This window comes from Oryzias latipes, chromosome 22 (genome assembly GCF_053564925.1).
Source record: "Oryzias latipes strain Hd-rR chromosome 22, Olatipes_Hd-rR_3.1".
NCBI lineage: Eukaryota > Metazoa > Chordata > Actinopteri > Beloniformes > Adrianichthyidae > Oryzias > Oryzias latipes.
The window spans coordinates 29,083,672-29,100,191 of NC_136258.1; the positions used below are offsets into that span (position 1 = coordinate 29,083,672).

Consider the following 16,520-nt stretch of genomic DNA (forward strand, 5'->3'; position numbering starts at 1 on the left):
GCCAGCTCAAGTCTCAAGTGAGAGACGCACTGAAGCAAACAGATGGAAATACTTTTGAGAAAATTAAAAAAAGAAGCTTTACATTCTTAACGCTTTCCAGAAGTGCACTTGAGTAAATTCAGCTTTGAGGAAATAAACAGTTCAGTGCAAAAGTGTAAATCCAGTCCCGATTCAAACTTAATGGTCGTGTTTTGGAGGATTTGGCGGCTTTTTCCGACTCTATTCTTTAAAGAATAAATGTTTTGGAACTCTAATCAATACTACAGTCTATATATAAATACTTAAAAGGAATCTGACTGCAGTCGTCGCTGCAGGTACAGTAGTATTTGTCTTAACTGCCACATTATTTTCTCTTTTCTACTTAAATTAAGATATTTTTGGTGCAGTTTAAAACTGACCATGTAGAAAAACACGTTTTTGGATGATACCTCTTTTATGTCTTCAATGCTCAAATGTGTAAACCTGATATTTTTCTTTGGACTTTGGCTACATTTTCACACAATTTCATCGTAGACCCTAAATAACATGGTTATGACCCTTTAAGTGTATTCTACGTTGGCTTTGGGGGGTAGCTGAGTAGTGGGACAGCTGAGATGGAACAGCTGAAAGGTGGAACAGCTGAGAGGTGGATCACCCCGGGGGTGGAACATCTGAGGGGTGGGACAGCTGAGGGGTGGAAAAGCTGAGATGGATCAGCTAAGGAATGGAACGGCTGAGGTTGATCAGCTGAGCGGTGGAACAACTGAGGGGTGGAACAGCTGAGGGGTGATACAACTGAGAAGGATCGGCTGGGGCTGGAAAAGCTTAAGTGGATCAGGTAAGGAATGGAACGGCTGAGGTTGATCAGCTGAGATGGGACAGTTGAGAGGTGGAACAGCTGAGAGGTGGAACAGCTAAGAGGTAGATCAGCCGAGGGGTGGAACAGCTGAGGGTTGATACAACTGAAAAGGATCAGCTGAGGTCTGGAACAGCTGAGATGGATCAGCTAAGGAATGGAACGGCTGAGGTTGATCAGCTGAGCAGTGGAACAACTGAGGGGTAGAACAGCTGAGGTGGATCAGCTGAAGGGTGGGTCAGCTGATTGAGGACTTATCACCAGGCAGCTGATGCTGATGTAGATAAGCGAGGGGAGTATGCACGCTGTAGGGTCTATTGAAGGGTTGTTGAGACGTATGATAAACCTTAAGTAGCGTTTTATTTTGAAGTTTTGTTGCACCTTGTTTTCCTGATGAAACTCTTAGTTTCTATAAAGTTTGATCTTGTATGTCTAGACAAAGACACAGCAGTGGTTCAGGATCTAAAACATTTGTGTTTTCTGGTTTGAAATGCTTACAGGTTACTGCTCCCAGACTTTAGAAAATCATAAACCATTGGAAAAAGTAGAGTGCAGCCAAACGTCAGAGAAATCTCCTGAAAGGATCTTCTCAATAGTCTTTGGCCAATTTTAAAACCGCAAAGTGGATCAGGGACCGGCTGTAGTGTTTTGCAGTGTCGTGTGAAAAGCTTTGTGAAAGTGATCTTCTGAAAAACTCTGATCATGTCGTTCTTTTGGTGCCAAATGAACCATTAGCTTACAAATAACAGAGGAAAATAAAAACACGGACAGTAAAAATGTCAAAGGTAGTTCTGAAGCCATAGATGGATGAACGGGAACCACTTTGGTACCGGTTCAAACTCAGACCCTCAGACCTAGAACCCGGGATTGAAGCGGAGCGGTGAATCTTTGGGAAGGCTGATCTCGGGTCTGCAGAGCGGAACCGTTTCGTCGCGACTTTGCACCTCATCCTGCTGATCCAACAGGTTCTCATTCTTTCGGGGGGAGAAGGGTGTCGGGGCCTCCATAGGGGTGGGCAAAACTGCAGAATCTCCTCCAAACTCGGCAGTGGGCGGAGTCTCTGTGCTGGAGGTGTAGGCAGGGGACTCACCGTGACTCAGAGTCTGTCTGTGTGCCCTGGATCTCGCCTCCGCCCGGAAAACGTCGCAGCGTGCACGTGGCGATGGCCGCGGTCGCACCACAAAGTCCAAGGTTTTGGGGCGTTCTGGAGCGCAGCGGCGCCGGGGCGTTGGCGGAAAAACCAGGTTCGGATTTGGGAGCCGAAGGACCCCTGAACAGTCTTCTTTCAAACCGCTGAAGCCGCCTCCTGCTGCGGATCCAGAACAACAAAAACACTTTAGACCGGTTTTATGGTTTTGTCAGACCGCGACGGGTTTTGGTCAAAAGTCAAGTCAACTTTACCCGAGTTTTCCAGAGCGGATTTCTCTGGGAGGGGCTCCAGACCGTTAGATGGGCCGCTCTTCTTGATGGCGCCATCTGATGGCGTTCGGCGCAGAATACGGGAGGAACTCGGAGTGTAGTGAACATGTGTGGGGGTGAGGGACTGGCGGGGGTTACGCTTGAAGCTCTCAATGTGAGTGTTTACCAGCGGGTTGACCGCTGGGACTGCTTTCAGATGGGGCGGCGGGGAGGCGGGGCGGCAGACCAGCAGCTCCTCGCTGTCGGCCCGCAGCAGCGAGCGCGTGGAGTTGCAGTCCGACATGGAGGACACGGACAGCAGCGTGCTGGTGGGGGGCACAGAGGGCACTGAAGGCTTCAGAGGGCTTTCCCTCCTGAACAGTCTGCGAGTTGGGGAGCTGCCGCTTCGTTTCTGGCCCCCGGTTCTGTGGAAGAAGCCCTCCCATCGAGGTTTGGCACTCTCGTCTGGCTGGGCAGCAGTCAGCAGGTTGCAGCCCAGTCCCACGGCTGCCAGCAGAGCTCCACAGCCCAGCAGAACCAGCTCCGAGCGCCGGCCCCCGCCCGCCGCCTTTTTTTTGCATGGTGGGGTTGGCGGCAGCTGGCCGCCGGGGCAGTACTCGTCTCCATTGCTGTCAGAAGACCCGTGGGACTCTTTCTGGAAGGGGACGCAGAGGTAGGACTGAGCAGGACCGGCCCCCGGTTCGGTGCTGAAGCAGCAGTCTTCATTTTCTGAAAGCAGCAGCAAAGACTTCAAAGTCGGGCTGGGCAAGAGTATCGCGATACGATACGCATCACGATACGGTATATATCCCGATATTTCCAAAGAGAGAATATATCACAATTTTGTGAAGTTTAACCTTGAAAATACTTTACCTGAATACCAATACACCTCTCACATGAATCAAACTGTAGGAAATACATTTAATTTCATTATTAGATCAATAAGCACCACAATAGCATCTCAATTTGCTTTTCTCAAAGCAAATTCCAAACCATTTTCTTTTTTTTGTGGTAAATTATGAAATCATTTGTCTGGTTTCCACGATAAAATATCTCTCAGTAAAAGAATCATCAGCCAATCTAGTTCTGTAAGTATGATTCAGAACATGAAGTGCTGTGTTTTCCAACAGAATATAAATGTACTTTATGAATTTAGCTAATGGCTGCTGGATTAAACGTCCAAAGAAACATTAAACTATCTCCAACAATCAGTGTGCTTTACTTCAAATTAGACCTCAAACTTACAATCGCTTTGCTTTCAGCAGTTTGAAGCTCCGCCCACTCCCATGGCCACACCCATTCTTAATCCTCGGGGTCAAATTTGGCCCTGGTTTATTTTGGTTTTTGTTCAATTTGTTGTTTTTTTATGTAATTTTTTATTTTTATATTTTTATTCCTAATTTTTTGGCTCCTGTTAATTACTTCTTCCCAAAATGGACAAACAAGAAGAATAAAATTGTTGTGGGTTCTCCGGGGTTAAATGAGCCCGCCCACAATCGCTGCAAATGATCAAATGATTGGCTAGAACTGTCCAGCAAATTGGAATGGAATAAAAGGGATTGACATGTCCCAAAGACAGAACCAAAACAAAGTACCAACATCCGTGTTTTTTAACGGTAGTTCTTTATGCGTCTTTACCAGTATCAACTCAGAAGTGGAAAAAACAAAAGTGGGGACCCTGAACTGCAGGAGTGTAAATACCAATTAACTTCAACAACGATTCAATTCCTATTTCATGCTGTTATTTCTTTAACGATCCAATTTAATGCTAATTAACAACTTGCCTCAGGCAGATTGATCTGGTTGGATCGTAGGGATAAAAATTGATACAGTTGATTGATTGTTACACCCATAATTAAAAATATTCCATCAAAAATCCTTTTAGAAGCATTTGAAATCAACACCAGTATGGCCAAATATTTCAAAAATGTGTCGTAGACCAGTGGTCCCCAACCCCTGGAATGCGGACCGGTCCGTGGTGCAATAAAGGTTGGGGACCACTGTCGTAGACCCTCTACTTCAAACGATGCCTTAGCAGACACGCCGGAGTTCCCTGCAGACTCACCCATCTCCACAAGGCGTGGCACTCCGGGCACGGCTGGGCTGTGTCTGGGGGATCTGCGGAGGTTCGGGGCGCTGCAGGACCTCTGTCTGCTGCCTTCATGGGGGGGCTTCACACTGTGACAGGAGGAGGCTGTTACACCCCTTCTGACGGCTTCGCCCAAAGCCTCTTTATGTTCCGTCTGGTACCTGGCATCCGCGCTGTGCTCCCGGTGGATCCCGGTTCCACGCGACCGGCCCTTCTTCCTCGACCCCTTCCTCTCTAGCTCATCCTCGTCTTGCTGAAAGACAGTGTTGTGGCCCCAAGCTGCTGCCCCCTCCCCAGGAGTAACTGCAAAGCCATCGTACATTTTACGTCAATGAAAAGGGGGACAGTTTAGTGAGTTTAGTCGCATGTTCTGAGGGGCGGTCCTGCTTACGCTGGATGGCTCTGAGGCGAGGCAGCATGGGTGGGCTGGTTGGAGGACTGGAACTGCTGCTGAGCAGACTCCTCCGGGGATCATGGGATGGAGACGCCTGAACTGTGATTTTGTGCTGAAAATCTGAAACAGAAATGACTGAAGTGCATCTCAGACTCTGCAAGCCTCAGTCAGACGGTTATAAAACCAATGACAGTGAGGCCGTCTAGCTTCAGCGCTCCGCTTTGTGGTACCTGAAGGCAGACTGATCCTGTTCCCATCCTTCAGCTTAAGGCGGTTGCGACGGAACTTGCCCTGCCGGCTCTCCACGCGGGGCTTCTCTTGGTAGAGCTGGTGAATGATGATGTTAAGCTCTCGCTCCAGGATGTGGATCTCCCGTTCGGCGAGTTCTTGCTCACGCCTCCTCAGCGCCTCCTCCTGACACTTCTGCTGCATCGCCGCTCGGGTCAGCTCCTCCTCCCACGATCGCAGCTCCTGAGAGAGATTCAAAAGCCGTGATGCGACCGAACCAGAAGTCTTCCTGAAGCAGCAAAGAGCTTTTGTTTTTACAACGCAGTCTTTCAGCCAAGCAGCATCACCTTTTCTTTAGCCCTCAGCTGATCAAACATTTCCTGGATCTCTAGTTTCCAGTCGTCCTGTAGCGAGTGGAAAGACTTGGCCGGCATCTCGAAAAAACCAGACTCCTCGATGGCCGTGAGATGGTCGAGAATGGTGCTGAAGCTGGGCCGGCAGTGAGGATCTGAGCTCCAGCAGTCTGTGGCAACAAGAAACACATCACCGATTCCCCGTCGTAGGTCAACATTGGAGGCTGTTTAATGGTCAGAAGGTTTTCCGGAACGTTCTTACCTTCCATAAGACGTGCAAACGGTTCAGGACAAGTGGAGGGAATGGGCAAAGAGAGTTTGTTCATTGCGACTCCATAAGCCACGGCGAGCCCGTCGATGCCTCGGAATGGGACTTCACCTGTCAGCAGCTCCCACAGCAGAACGCCATAACTTTAGGATCGGAAAGGGGGAAACCAATGTTTACATGTCACACTTATAAATGCTTTGATCCTACAGCACATGTGTCAAACTTAAGACCCGGGGGCCAATGTGGCCCGCCATGTGGCCCGCGAGAGCAGAAAAGTTTTTAATTTCTTAAAATACTTTTTAGTTGATTACATATTATTAATGTGTAGCTGTGGTTGTTATTATTCAGTGTTTGCAGGTCTTATGTGTGTGCAGACAAACTGTTGTCATCAAACCATCAGTTGGATGCGAGGCTGTGTGCATGTTACACGTGTAAGACACTTTCTAGCTCAGTTTTATGTTATTTTTCTTTATTCACTTGGACACTTTGATCGTTGGGTTTAATAAAAGGACAAACTTAAAAGGATTTATGCAAGAGTAACAAGCAAATATATGTAATAAAAGTTATAATATATAAATAATGAGTTATTTAACATTAAGGAATAGTTACATTTATTTTTCCTTACATTTAGTTACATGTATAAATTATATCTGGCCCTTTGAGGACAGCTGCTATGCTGATGTGGCCCTCTGTGAAAATGAGTTTGACACCCCTACTGTACAGCCAACGAGGACATTTTTCAAATGCAAAGGAGTGAAAAATGAAAACAATTTAGTGACAAACTGGGTAAACTGGCCTCTTTTTAGCTCTCTGCTTGTAAAAATCAAGATAGAAAATGGAATTCAATCTCTTCAAATCAGGACAAAAGCATCGGTTACGCTGGACGCTTTGACCCAGTTATTGTTCCTCTCAAGATCGGGAGTAAAATGAAGGTCAGACAGCAGATTATTTGGACATCGCTCCTCTTTTTAGTAATGGACATCCAAACAAGGACACACCATTTATTAGTAAAAAACAGAAAAATAGGCCTGAAGCCACATCAAAGACTTTAGTAAGTAGGTCAAATACCTGCGTTATTAACTGCAGTGAAGAAGCATAAAGAGGTCAAGTTATCGAGAATTACTGAATTGTAGTTGGGGATGTTTAAAAGTTAGCCTTGGCCTTGACTTGGCCTATGTGGCGTTGGAGCTTGGTGTGTTATGTTGTGCGTTGTTGTGTAATGTTGTGGTACGTACCATTACGCTGAGTCCGCCTATGAAGGGTTGCAGTGTGGTGTTTTATGTTGTGCTTTGTTGTGCTATTGTTTGCTTCGTAACCGTGTTGGCCTACGCAGCGTTGGTGTGGTGTGTTATGTCGTGCTCTAGTGTGTCGCCTGCATAGCGCTGCGTTGTGTTACACCATATTATATGACAGCATGTTGTGCTACGTTGTGTTATGTTATGTTGGGTTATCTTACGTTACCTAGCATTGTTTAATGGTGAGTTGCATAACACTATTTTAAGTTATGATGTGGTGTGGTGTGTTGTGTTATGTTGCATTAGCCTGCCATCACAGTGTTAGAAAACACTACAGTATGGAATGCTCATGTTTTGTTATCTGACCTTACGTTGCGTTAGCTTATATAGCATTGCTGTGTTGCATTTTTATTATTATTATGTCTATATGTGCCTGCATAGCGCTGCGTTGTGTTATGTGTTTGTTGTGTGTTGTACTATATTCTTAAAGTTAAAGTTAAAGTCCCACTATCTGTCACACACCTAGGTGTGGGAAATTTGTTCTCTACATTTGACCCCTCCCCTGGAGGAGCGGTGAGCTGCAGACACAGCCGCGGTCAGGAACCATTTGGTGGTTTAACCCCCCCAATCCAACCCCTTAATCCTGGGTGTCAAGCAGGGTCGCATTGGGTCCAATTCTTAGAGTCTTTGGTACGACAAACTCACGACCTTCCTGTCACAAGGCGCACACTCTTCCACTGAGCTGCTATGCTATGTTGAGGCAACCAAAGCCCCCCGTGTTTCCAGATTGGTTCTATAACCACTAAATCTGGACTAAATCACAAACAACTGTCAGGCATGGGGGTGGAAGGGTGATGATTTGGGCTGTTTCAGTACCCAAAACCATAATCTAGAGAGAAAACCCTCTTTGCGTTTTTATCAAAATAAAGGTTTTCTTTTGGATCAGATCAATTCATCAAAATTATTTATTTTAATGATTTATTTTGTTTTTAGATTCGAATGGGAATATTTGACGACACTGGCATCAAACTTGGCCTAAAGGCCAATTAAAATTAAGACGCTGGACACTTTTATATCCTTAAAAGCCATTAAGGCTGAGAGAATCAATGTTCAGGATGTAAAAAGAAAATGGTAGCATCTACCGCTCAACACTCAGAGAAAGAGGAAGAAAAAGTACATGAAGACAAAAAGCAGAGTTTGGTAAAAAGGAAAGAAATTCAAAGTTAGACATAGACCCAATGCAACTGTCAAAGCTTAGGCAAGATAACGATGGCTCTAGAAATGAACTCTTCTTTTTTCATAAACGAAAATGTCACTGAGATGATTTTATTTTGTTTGTGAAACTTAAAATCCCCATTTTGATGAATTTCTTACAAAAAAAAATCCTTTTTATCTGAGCCGTGTTTTCTTTCTGGCCAGGAGTCTGCTGAAAAACCGAAGTCTGGGTGTGCTGAGTTTGCATTGCAGTGTAAGCATCGATCTATGGTGAAGAGAAAGCCTTCAGTGTACGTCAGCATCCTCACAATTCCCTTCTACTGATACTTTAAAGTGCCGTGCAGGAAAAGTAGCTGTATTTTATTGTTAAAAGGGTCCTAGCACCACAGATGTGCTCAGTAAATGCAATGACTTCACTTTTTCAAACAACAAACTGTTAGTTTGACTTTTTAAAAAAAAATCCATCTCCTATTATGCACTAGACTGTTTTTATGGAAGGGAATAAATGATGAATGGGACGGCACTTAACCACCGTCTCACTGCAGAACCGTCCATCTCTGCCCACCTCCAGACGTCGCTACCCTTAGAGAAGGTCGATGCACGGATAACTTCAGGAGCCATCCAGGCGTAGGTGCCGGCGGCGCTCATCTTGGTGGTGCGGTGCCACTCCCGCGCGAGGCCAAAGTCTGTTATCTTCAGAGTCTTATTGCTGAGGTCTTCCATCTCGACCCGCTCAAGGATTAGGACTACAGTGATTGGGCAGGAGCGGGGATGGGCGGGTTTGGATGGAAAACAGGTGCGTGCAGAATGGCGTTTGGGTGGATGGATAAAGTAAAAGGTTTCAGGCAGTCGTCAGGGTTTGAAGCAAAATGGTGACACCGTTTACGGAACAAACAAAAGAAAGCAGACAGAGGAGGGGTAGACAGAAGAGGGAGCGGTTGGTGGGAAGCCACGATGAAAGGATTGAAGAAGCAGAGAAGAGAATGGAGAGAAACAATCAGAGAAACCAAACATCTGTGAGTCCGCAGATCAAAGCAGACCCTTCATCACGTCTGTGTGTTGTTACAGCTTCACGGTAGGAGCGGCTCGTTTCTGCGTCGGAAAGCTGAAGCGCTCAGGCGGAGCTCGCCGCCACCCAACCACAGGGTGTGTCTGCAGGCCGCGGAGCATCAGCCCTCTCAAAAATACCCAGAATCCCCTGCTCCTGTGGCAGAGGACGGTGTTTTGTGATGACAGAAACAGACTCACTCGACCCGTTTCTTTCCCCTCAGATCTGTGACCTGCAGCGTCTGTCTGATGTTACAGAAATTAAAACTCCAAAGCTGTTCTTTGGGACATCATGAGGTCATCAGAATGCGGACTCAAGCGTGCCCTCGTGGTCCACTAGTTTGTTATGTGGTTCTTTTTTTTGTAGTTGGGACACTGGGATTGTGTAGTTTTTGAATTATTTATGTGTTTTTGAGAAAGTAGTTGGGCCACTATTAATAAAGCAAACAAACCCTGTTGGAGCTCCAGAATCCGTGTTTTCATGAGGTGATTTGAACTTTTCTCTCTGCTGAGCTTCTGTAATATTATCACACAAGCCCTTAACGTTACAACCTCCATGTGTCCTTCATTCATTACTGTCCAGTCTGAGCTAAAAACCTGATCAAATGCGTCCTTCTCTAGTTTAGGTCAGTGGTGTATGGAAGACCAAAAGAAATAAGAACATAGACAGAAAGAATCAAACAAAAAATGTTGAAAAGTTGGTAAATAAACAATAGAAAAGACTTCACCAACTAAAACGTGTCAAAATTCCTCAAATCGTTTTTCCCTTTTGTAAAAATCCCAGGTGAAAGGTTGACATGCTTTGAAAAGCATTTTTAAATGAAATGAGGAAACATTGATCACTGAAAAAACTTTAGGGCATAATTATTCTAACTTCTGTCTTTTAATCCCATTGTCCTTAAACTTCAAAGAACAGATAAACATTTGTTTAATTTGTAGCAAAAACCGTAAAAAAATCCTCCCAAAATGCTGTAATTTTTGGACTAAACTGGTCTTTGATTTCCTCTTTGAGTCACATTTAGATAAAACATTTCAAATGTTAACGTTTCATTGAGTTTTTGTTATGAAAAACTTGTGTTGGTAAGATGGAAAAAGCTCCCCGATGGTTTGAAAACCTACTTAGTTGCTTTTTTTTTGGTGTGGTTTATGTCGCATTAAGTCCAGAAGTGTTTGAAATACTCCTGGATTTCAAACTTGCTTCCCTAAAAGGTGAATGACAATGAGTTTCTTGAGAGAAACTCGTAATTCTAAAGACTATAAATTTGTTCTTTCAGGGGAAACTTCCTGCTGACAGTAAAGATCTTTCTCTCCAGGATGGACGTTTCCTGGACCTGAAGTGATGTCTTGACTCCTGCAGGTTCAGAGGCTGTGGGTTTTCCCCACAGAGCCCAGGATCACTCCTGATTTGAGCTCTCAAAACAGCCAATTAGAGCTGATCCGTGCAGGACAAACCAATGGCTGACAAACGCTTCCTGCAGGCTCTTCCAGAGCCTCCAATCAGACGACGGAGGCGGAGCTATGGGCAAATCCTCAGTAATAGGCTTGGCACTGAGGGGAAATGCAGACTTACTGTTGCTGGACTTGAGGTCTCTGTGAATGATGGGGACGATGGCCTGGTTGTGAAGGTAGTTCATGCCTCGCGCCGTCTGCACGGCCCAGTCCACCAGAGTGCACGGCGGGATGCGTTTTCCTGCCAGGGCCCGGTTTAAAGCGCCCCCCCGCGCGTACTCCATGACCAGGCACAGGTTGGGCTCCTGCAGGCACAGCCCCAGGAGAGCCATGATGTTGGGGTGGCTGAGCATGGCGAAGAGCTTGGCTTCCTGCCGAACGCTCTCCACCGTCTGCTCCAGGTCCTCGTCCGGGTCCTGGCGGGCCGCCTTGACCGCCACCTCCATGCCTTGCCACACAGCGCGGTACACCTTCCCAAAACCACCGACCCCGATGATCTCTTCCAGGGTGAGCTCAGAGAAGTCGATCTCCAGGACTGAGGAGAAAAGAGAAACCAGAAGAGTTTGATCCGTTAAACATTTGGATCACCTGTGCGAAGGCATCAGGGGCTATTTCTGCCCCCCCTCAGCAACGGATCCATTCACGAGTGCCCAAAGGAGCTGCTGCAGCAGCCATGTCCTCTACAGTCTGATACTTGGTGTCTTTAAATGTGTGTAGTCCGGAAAAAAAGAGAGAAGGAGGAGGCGGGGCTTCAGTTTACTAAGCAGACTGACCTTGATGAATATTTCAGGTGTGGGAAAGTAGGCCAGCTTCCTTTATGAAGATAAAGGAAGCAGAGGCAGAGTGGGCCAAACCCAACCAGGGAACAAAGGGGATAGGCTGGATTTTACGGCTTCTAGTTTCGCTCTGCAGATTGAAATGTGTGGAGAAGTTGGAGGAAGAGTAAAATGTTGGATGAGTCCCACATTCAGATGGAAGCAGAGACCGAAGAGACTGCGGAGCAGCACAGACTTCGCAGAAAGGGGAGTTTTAGGAAGCAAAAGATTCCTCTCCATATGAAAGCTTTAAAATGTGCTGGAGGAGGTGCAGGGGGGCACCACCGGTCCTGAAGCTGCGAGGATGCTCGTTGCTAGGCCAACGCGGGAGCACAGTGCGCGCGCGCGCAATGACACAGCACTCTCATCCTGCGCTCCAGCAGCGAAAGGCGCCTAATCCCCGCATAGAAACCGGACTCACACGCTGCGTAACGAGGTACTCACGGTGCAGCGGAGGGACCGGGTACTGCTGCTCCGAGGTGTCCCGTGCCTCCTCCGGGACGCGGTTTCCTTTGCTCACATAATTGGACGGGAAGATGCCGACGCGGTCCGCGATCATGCCGGTCCACCAGCCCTCATCCCCGGACACCAGCGAGTCCTTGGACAGGACCTCCACCAGGTCCCCCCTCCGGAGGCTGAGCTCGTCGTCCGCGGTCGCCTCGTAGTCGAACACGGCCGTCCAGTGCGCAGTGGGCTCCGCCTCGCGCGCGCTGCGGGGGCCATGTTCCGGCGTGGGCCAGCGGAACGCATCTGCCTCCTCGGATGATGGCGCCGCGGGACTCGAACTATTGTCCAAAGCGGGTTTGAAGGCATCCATGAAGGCGATCCATAAGGGCGGAGTAGATCAGTGCGGCGCATCCACCTGACGCGGCCGGCCGGCGCGCACGAGGCTAAGTCCCGGCTAATCTGGCACATAAACACGTCGGAGGGGTGTCAGGGTCCTGCGGCCGCATCGTCCGCCTGTCAGTCCCGCGTGAAGCCGTCAACCAGCCCGCTGCCCTCTTGCGCGCAATGCCCCCCCCCCCCCCCCGCTTCTCTGAATCGCAGGGGCCCGAAGCCAATTGTGCCGTCACGCAGACGCTATTGGCGGACGGACGCGCCAGTCACGGCTCAGGTCCCGCCCCCTCCCTCACGTAAAGCGCTGCGCCCCCTGACAAACAAATCCTCATACATATTTGTTCTATTTGTTTTGAATACTAAAGTTAAAAAAAAGAAAAGAAAAAAAGGAAACAAACAAATCCGAACATTTGGATCCGAACCGCCAAAGACAGACTGAGCATCTCTGATGCTAAAAAAACAAAGACTTTGATTCTAATTCAATTCAGTTTTATTTCTACAGCCCAAAATCACATCAACAGTCTCAATGGGCTTCATACCGGCAATAACATGAAAGCATGAGGATCATGAATACATAGAATTCAATAGAAAAATTGTAAACTGATCTAACTAAACTGGGCCTCCCCGCCCTCAGATCCTCCTTCTCTGTAATGAGAAACTTCTAAAAAACAGATGGGGGGTCCACATGAAGGAGGGATCCTCCTTTTCAGCATCACTTTTAGATTATCTGATCATAGAAATATACTCTTATAAATTCTGATAAACGTACTTAAAAATATTATTTTAGGATGAACAGGGATGGAGATTTTTCCTATAAAGTCAAGGATCGTTTTAGTGACATCATAAATGCTTTCCATGGTTCCTGAACAGATATCATCTATAGCATAAGAAACTCTGAAGCTTTTGCAGTGGGAATGAGGTGAAGCATCACATTAATACTTTAATGAATAAACTCAATTTGATCCCATAACGAGGAAAACGATTGATTGATTCAACACCAACCTTCACTTTCCGACTTTCATGGCTTAAATCACTGAACATCAACCGTGGATTTAAAATCATCCTCTCAGTTTTATCGTATTTCACTTTATTAGCTATATTTTATATAAAAATCCTGCAGTTTTAGTCTGTAATTTTGCCTGGAAATGGGTTTCGGCCTGTTGGCCAACATGTATAAATAAATAAAGTATACCTGGGGTTTTTTCAGCCAATCACTGCAGTTTATTGACGTCACATGTTCTCTGATGTTTGACCCGTTCCCTTTATAAACTCCCTCATTTCATCTCTTCTGCATTAATTAGATGACGTGTGCAAATTCTTAGAATTTAACCTTTCAGAGTCAGACCAAAAAGGTTTTTTCCTTCAGTTTGTAGGGATGAAGCACCAAAAGCTAAAGTTCTGTAGAACCTTCAGCCGCTGGGTTCAGTGGTTTTTGTGCAGCATCTTGTCTTGGATGTCAAACTTCAGGGGAAATCAGCGACTTTCCTGACGTTTAAACATCCGTCCATCTCTGCTGAATTCCTTTCAGGGTCATCGGGTTGCTGGAGCCTATCCCAGCTGCTGTCGGGTAAAGGTGGGGTACATAAACACACACTTAAGGGCAATTAAGAGACACCAGTTACCCTCTGCAGCATGTTTTTGAACCGGAAGAAAACCCAGAACATGCAAACGCCACGCAGAGAAGACCCAGCTGAGAATCAAACCAGGCCCTTCCTGCTGTGGGGCACGAGTGCTGACCACTACACCCCTGTGCACCCCTTGATGAAACAATTGCAACCCTTTATTGGTCCCACAGTGATGATATTCCTACAGGGGTCGGGCATCTTGCGGAGCTACTGTCCAAACTTCCTCCATGATGAGTGTCTTTCAGAACCTAACCGGGCCTTTGGCTTCTCCTGCTTGTTTCATTCTTCATTTGGCTTTTGGTTTGCTGAATCAGGGGTGGAGCTAGAACAAATGAGGGGGTGGCAAAACACCAAAGTGGAAGACCATTACAAATGAAAGGGTGACGTATTTCTGACAGATTTATTACTGTTTCAGTTTCAATAAAAATGTTGCTTTTGTTATTTTTGCAATGCCAAATGGAGCCTGTGTCAATAATGACACTAATATTGACTCAAGAAACGCAAGAGCAAGGCTTTTTGGGGCTGCCCCCCTTAGCTCCGCCCCTGAAGTGACATAACTTTCTAATGGGGAGGGTTAAATTTGGGTGGAGTCGGATTTTGGATTTTGTGGCGAGTTTGTTCAGCCCTTTAGGCGTCAAGTTTTATTTTTGTATTTTTTTTTTTTTCTTACAGTTAAGTGTTTTTTCCGATGATAAAGGTGAAAATTTAAGCTGCTAATCATCCTTTAAAAAAGCCAGGATGCTCCTGTGACCCGGATCCAGATGAATAGAAGAAGATGGATGTCTGCATTGATGGATGAATGGATGGATGGATGGATGGATGGATGGATGATGGATGGATGATGGATGGATGGATGGATGGATGATGGATGGATGGATGGATGGATGGATGGATAATCCTTTAAAGGTTCTTTCCAAGTTTGAATTTGCTAAAAAGAACAGAAAGTTTCAGTTTCTCAGCAGATCTGTTTTCTTTACTCAAAAATGAGGATTTCGACCAAAGATGACTCCTCCCACCATTTACACCATTACAAATAAACAAAGAAATAAAAATATAAATAATAAACGTAGTTGCTCAGAGCTTTGGGAAACAAACTTATCTTATTTTGTTTCAATATGAATGTTTGTGTCTCAGTTTAGGATTTCAGTCCTGCTCCAATACTTAGATCTGCGTATAATATTTATTTTAAGGTCAATTATGTCACTTCTGATGATCCAGACAGCAAAAACTGCATGAATTCATTTCCTTTTCTGTGTCTTTTATTTAACTGTTGACCCACCTCAAAAGACAAAATTAACAAAACATAAGAAAACATTAAATTAAGGTCAAAAACTCCATGCAAAACTCCCTGAAATAAAAACAGAATTCAGTGCAGTGAGTAAAAAACAGTCAACATATTAAGCAATCAGAATGAACAGTCCCCTCTTTTCATTCGGTGCAGGACGTGTGTGAATTTAAACCACATTCTCATCACAGAAAGAAAGAAAAAAAAAGGTTTTAAAACATCTTTTCTTCTGTTCCTAACTTATTTTAAAAGGAGCAGGTTTCATCTCTGCAGGCTGGAAGTTTAAACACACGAGATTAGAATATTCTGGTTTATTTATTCAGAATTATTCACCCAGAAAAGGAATCGTCTTCCTAAAATGCCTGGAAAGGAAATATTTCTAAAACTAACGAGTGACATTGAAGAAAATCCCTCCTCACCAAAATCCATGAATGTTCATATTTCTATCTTTTCACATTTTGAGGAAGAAGAAACTTCAGGTAGTTTAGTGATTTTCAAGATTCCTTGGAGATGAACCAGAAGTGAGTTTCTAATAGGCGGCTGTCACAGACGCGTCAAAGAAGTTTCCCTACAGAAGCAACAAAGCAGAAAATGAAAATGTTTTCAGTGAAGACGCTCAGAAAGAAGAAGTTTGAAAACAAATGTCCCTAAACCAGGTCAGCTGACTGCAGATCAGATCAAACATAGTGATTGAAAAATAATCATAATTCCTCACATATTTGATTGTAAGATTGACCAAAATCTAGTTTCAGTTTGTTTGCAAAAAGAGAGATGTGACTTATAGCACTAAAAATGTACGTCAGGATTTATGTTTACAGAGTGACAATTTTGATTTTAATTGTGTTTCTGATCAGCCAAACTTCCTCTAGACTCCAGAAGGAGGAAAGTCAGGATCTGCTTAGAGGATCCAGTATGATGATCCACTTAGAGGATCCGGTTTGAAGATTCACTTATAGGATCCGGATTGAGGATCTGTTTAGAGGATCCGCTTAGAGGATCCAGTTTGAGGATCTGCTTAGAGGATCCGGTTTGAGGATCCACTTTAAGGATCTGCTTAAAGGTTCCACTTTGAGGATCTGCTTTGAGAATCCGCTTAGAGGATCCGGTTTGAGGATCCACTTTAAGGATCTGCTTAAAGGTTCCACTTTGAGGATCTGCTTTGAGAATCCGCTTAGAGGATCCGGTTTGAAGATTCAGTAATAGGATCCGGATTGAGGATCTGTTTAGAGGATCCGCTTAGAGGATCCAGTTTGATGATCTGCTTAGAGGATCCAGTTTGATGATCTGCTTAGAGGATCCACTTAGAGGATCCGGTTTTCAACCTCAGGGGGTGAAGACTGACATCTTTGACACTATCAGGTGTTCCAGCACAAATCAAATCCACCAATCAGACGCTACTGAAGGCAAAGATCAAACAAAGAAGTTGCATCTTTAAGTGTTTGCATGA

At 45.4% G+C, this 16,520-nt stretch overlaps 1 protein-coding gene across 1 annotated transcript; it reads right to left on the reverse strand.

Moving 5' to 3' along the window:
- Positions 1–1,205: 1,205 nt before the first annotated feature.
- map3k9 (mitogen-activated protein kinase kinase kinase 9) lies at positions 1,206–12,361 on the reverse strand. The gene is made up of 11 exons (XM_011490066.4): positions 11,771–12,361; positions 10,633–11,046; positions 8,581–8,761; positions 5,560–5,708; positions 5,292–5,467; positions 4,947–5,187; positions 4,714–4,836; positions 4,484–4,625; positions 4,299–4,411; positions 2,237–2,962; positions 1,206–2,144 (listed from the first exon to the last, which is right to left on the reverse strand). The coding sequence occupies exons 1-11, from the start codon at positions 12,141–12,143 to the stop codon at positions 1,690–1,692; spliced, it is 3,093 nt and encodes a 1,030-aa protein (XP_011488368.1). The 5' UTR covers positions 12,144–12,361; the 3' UTR covers positions 1,206–1,689.
- Between the last annotated feature and the right edge of the window lie 4,159 nt (positions 12,362–16,520).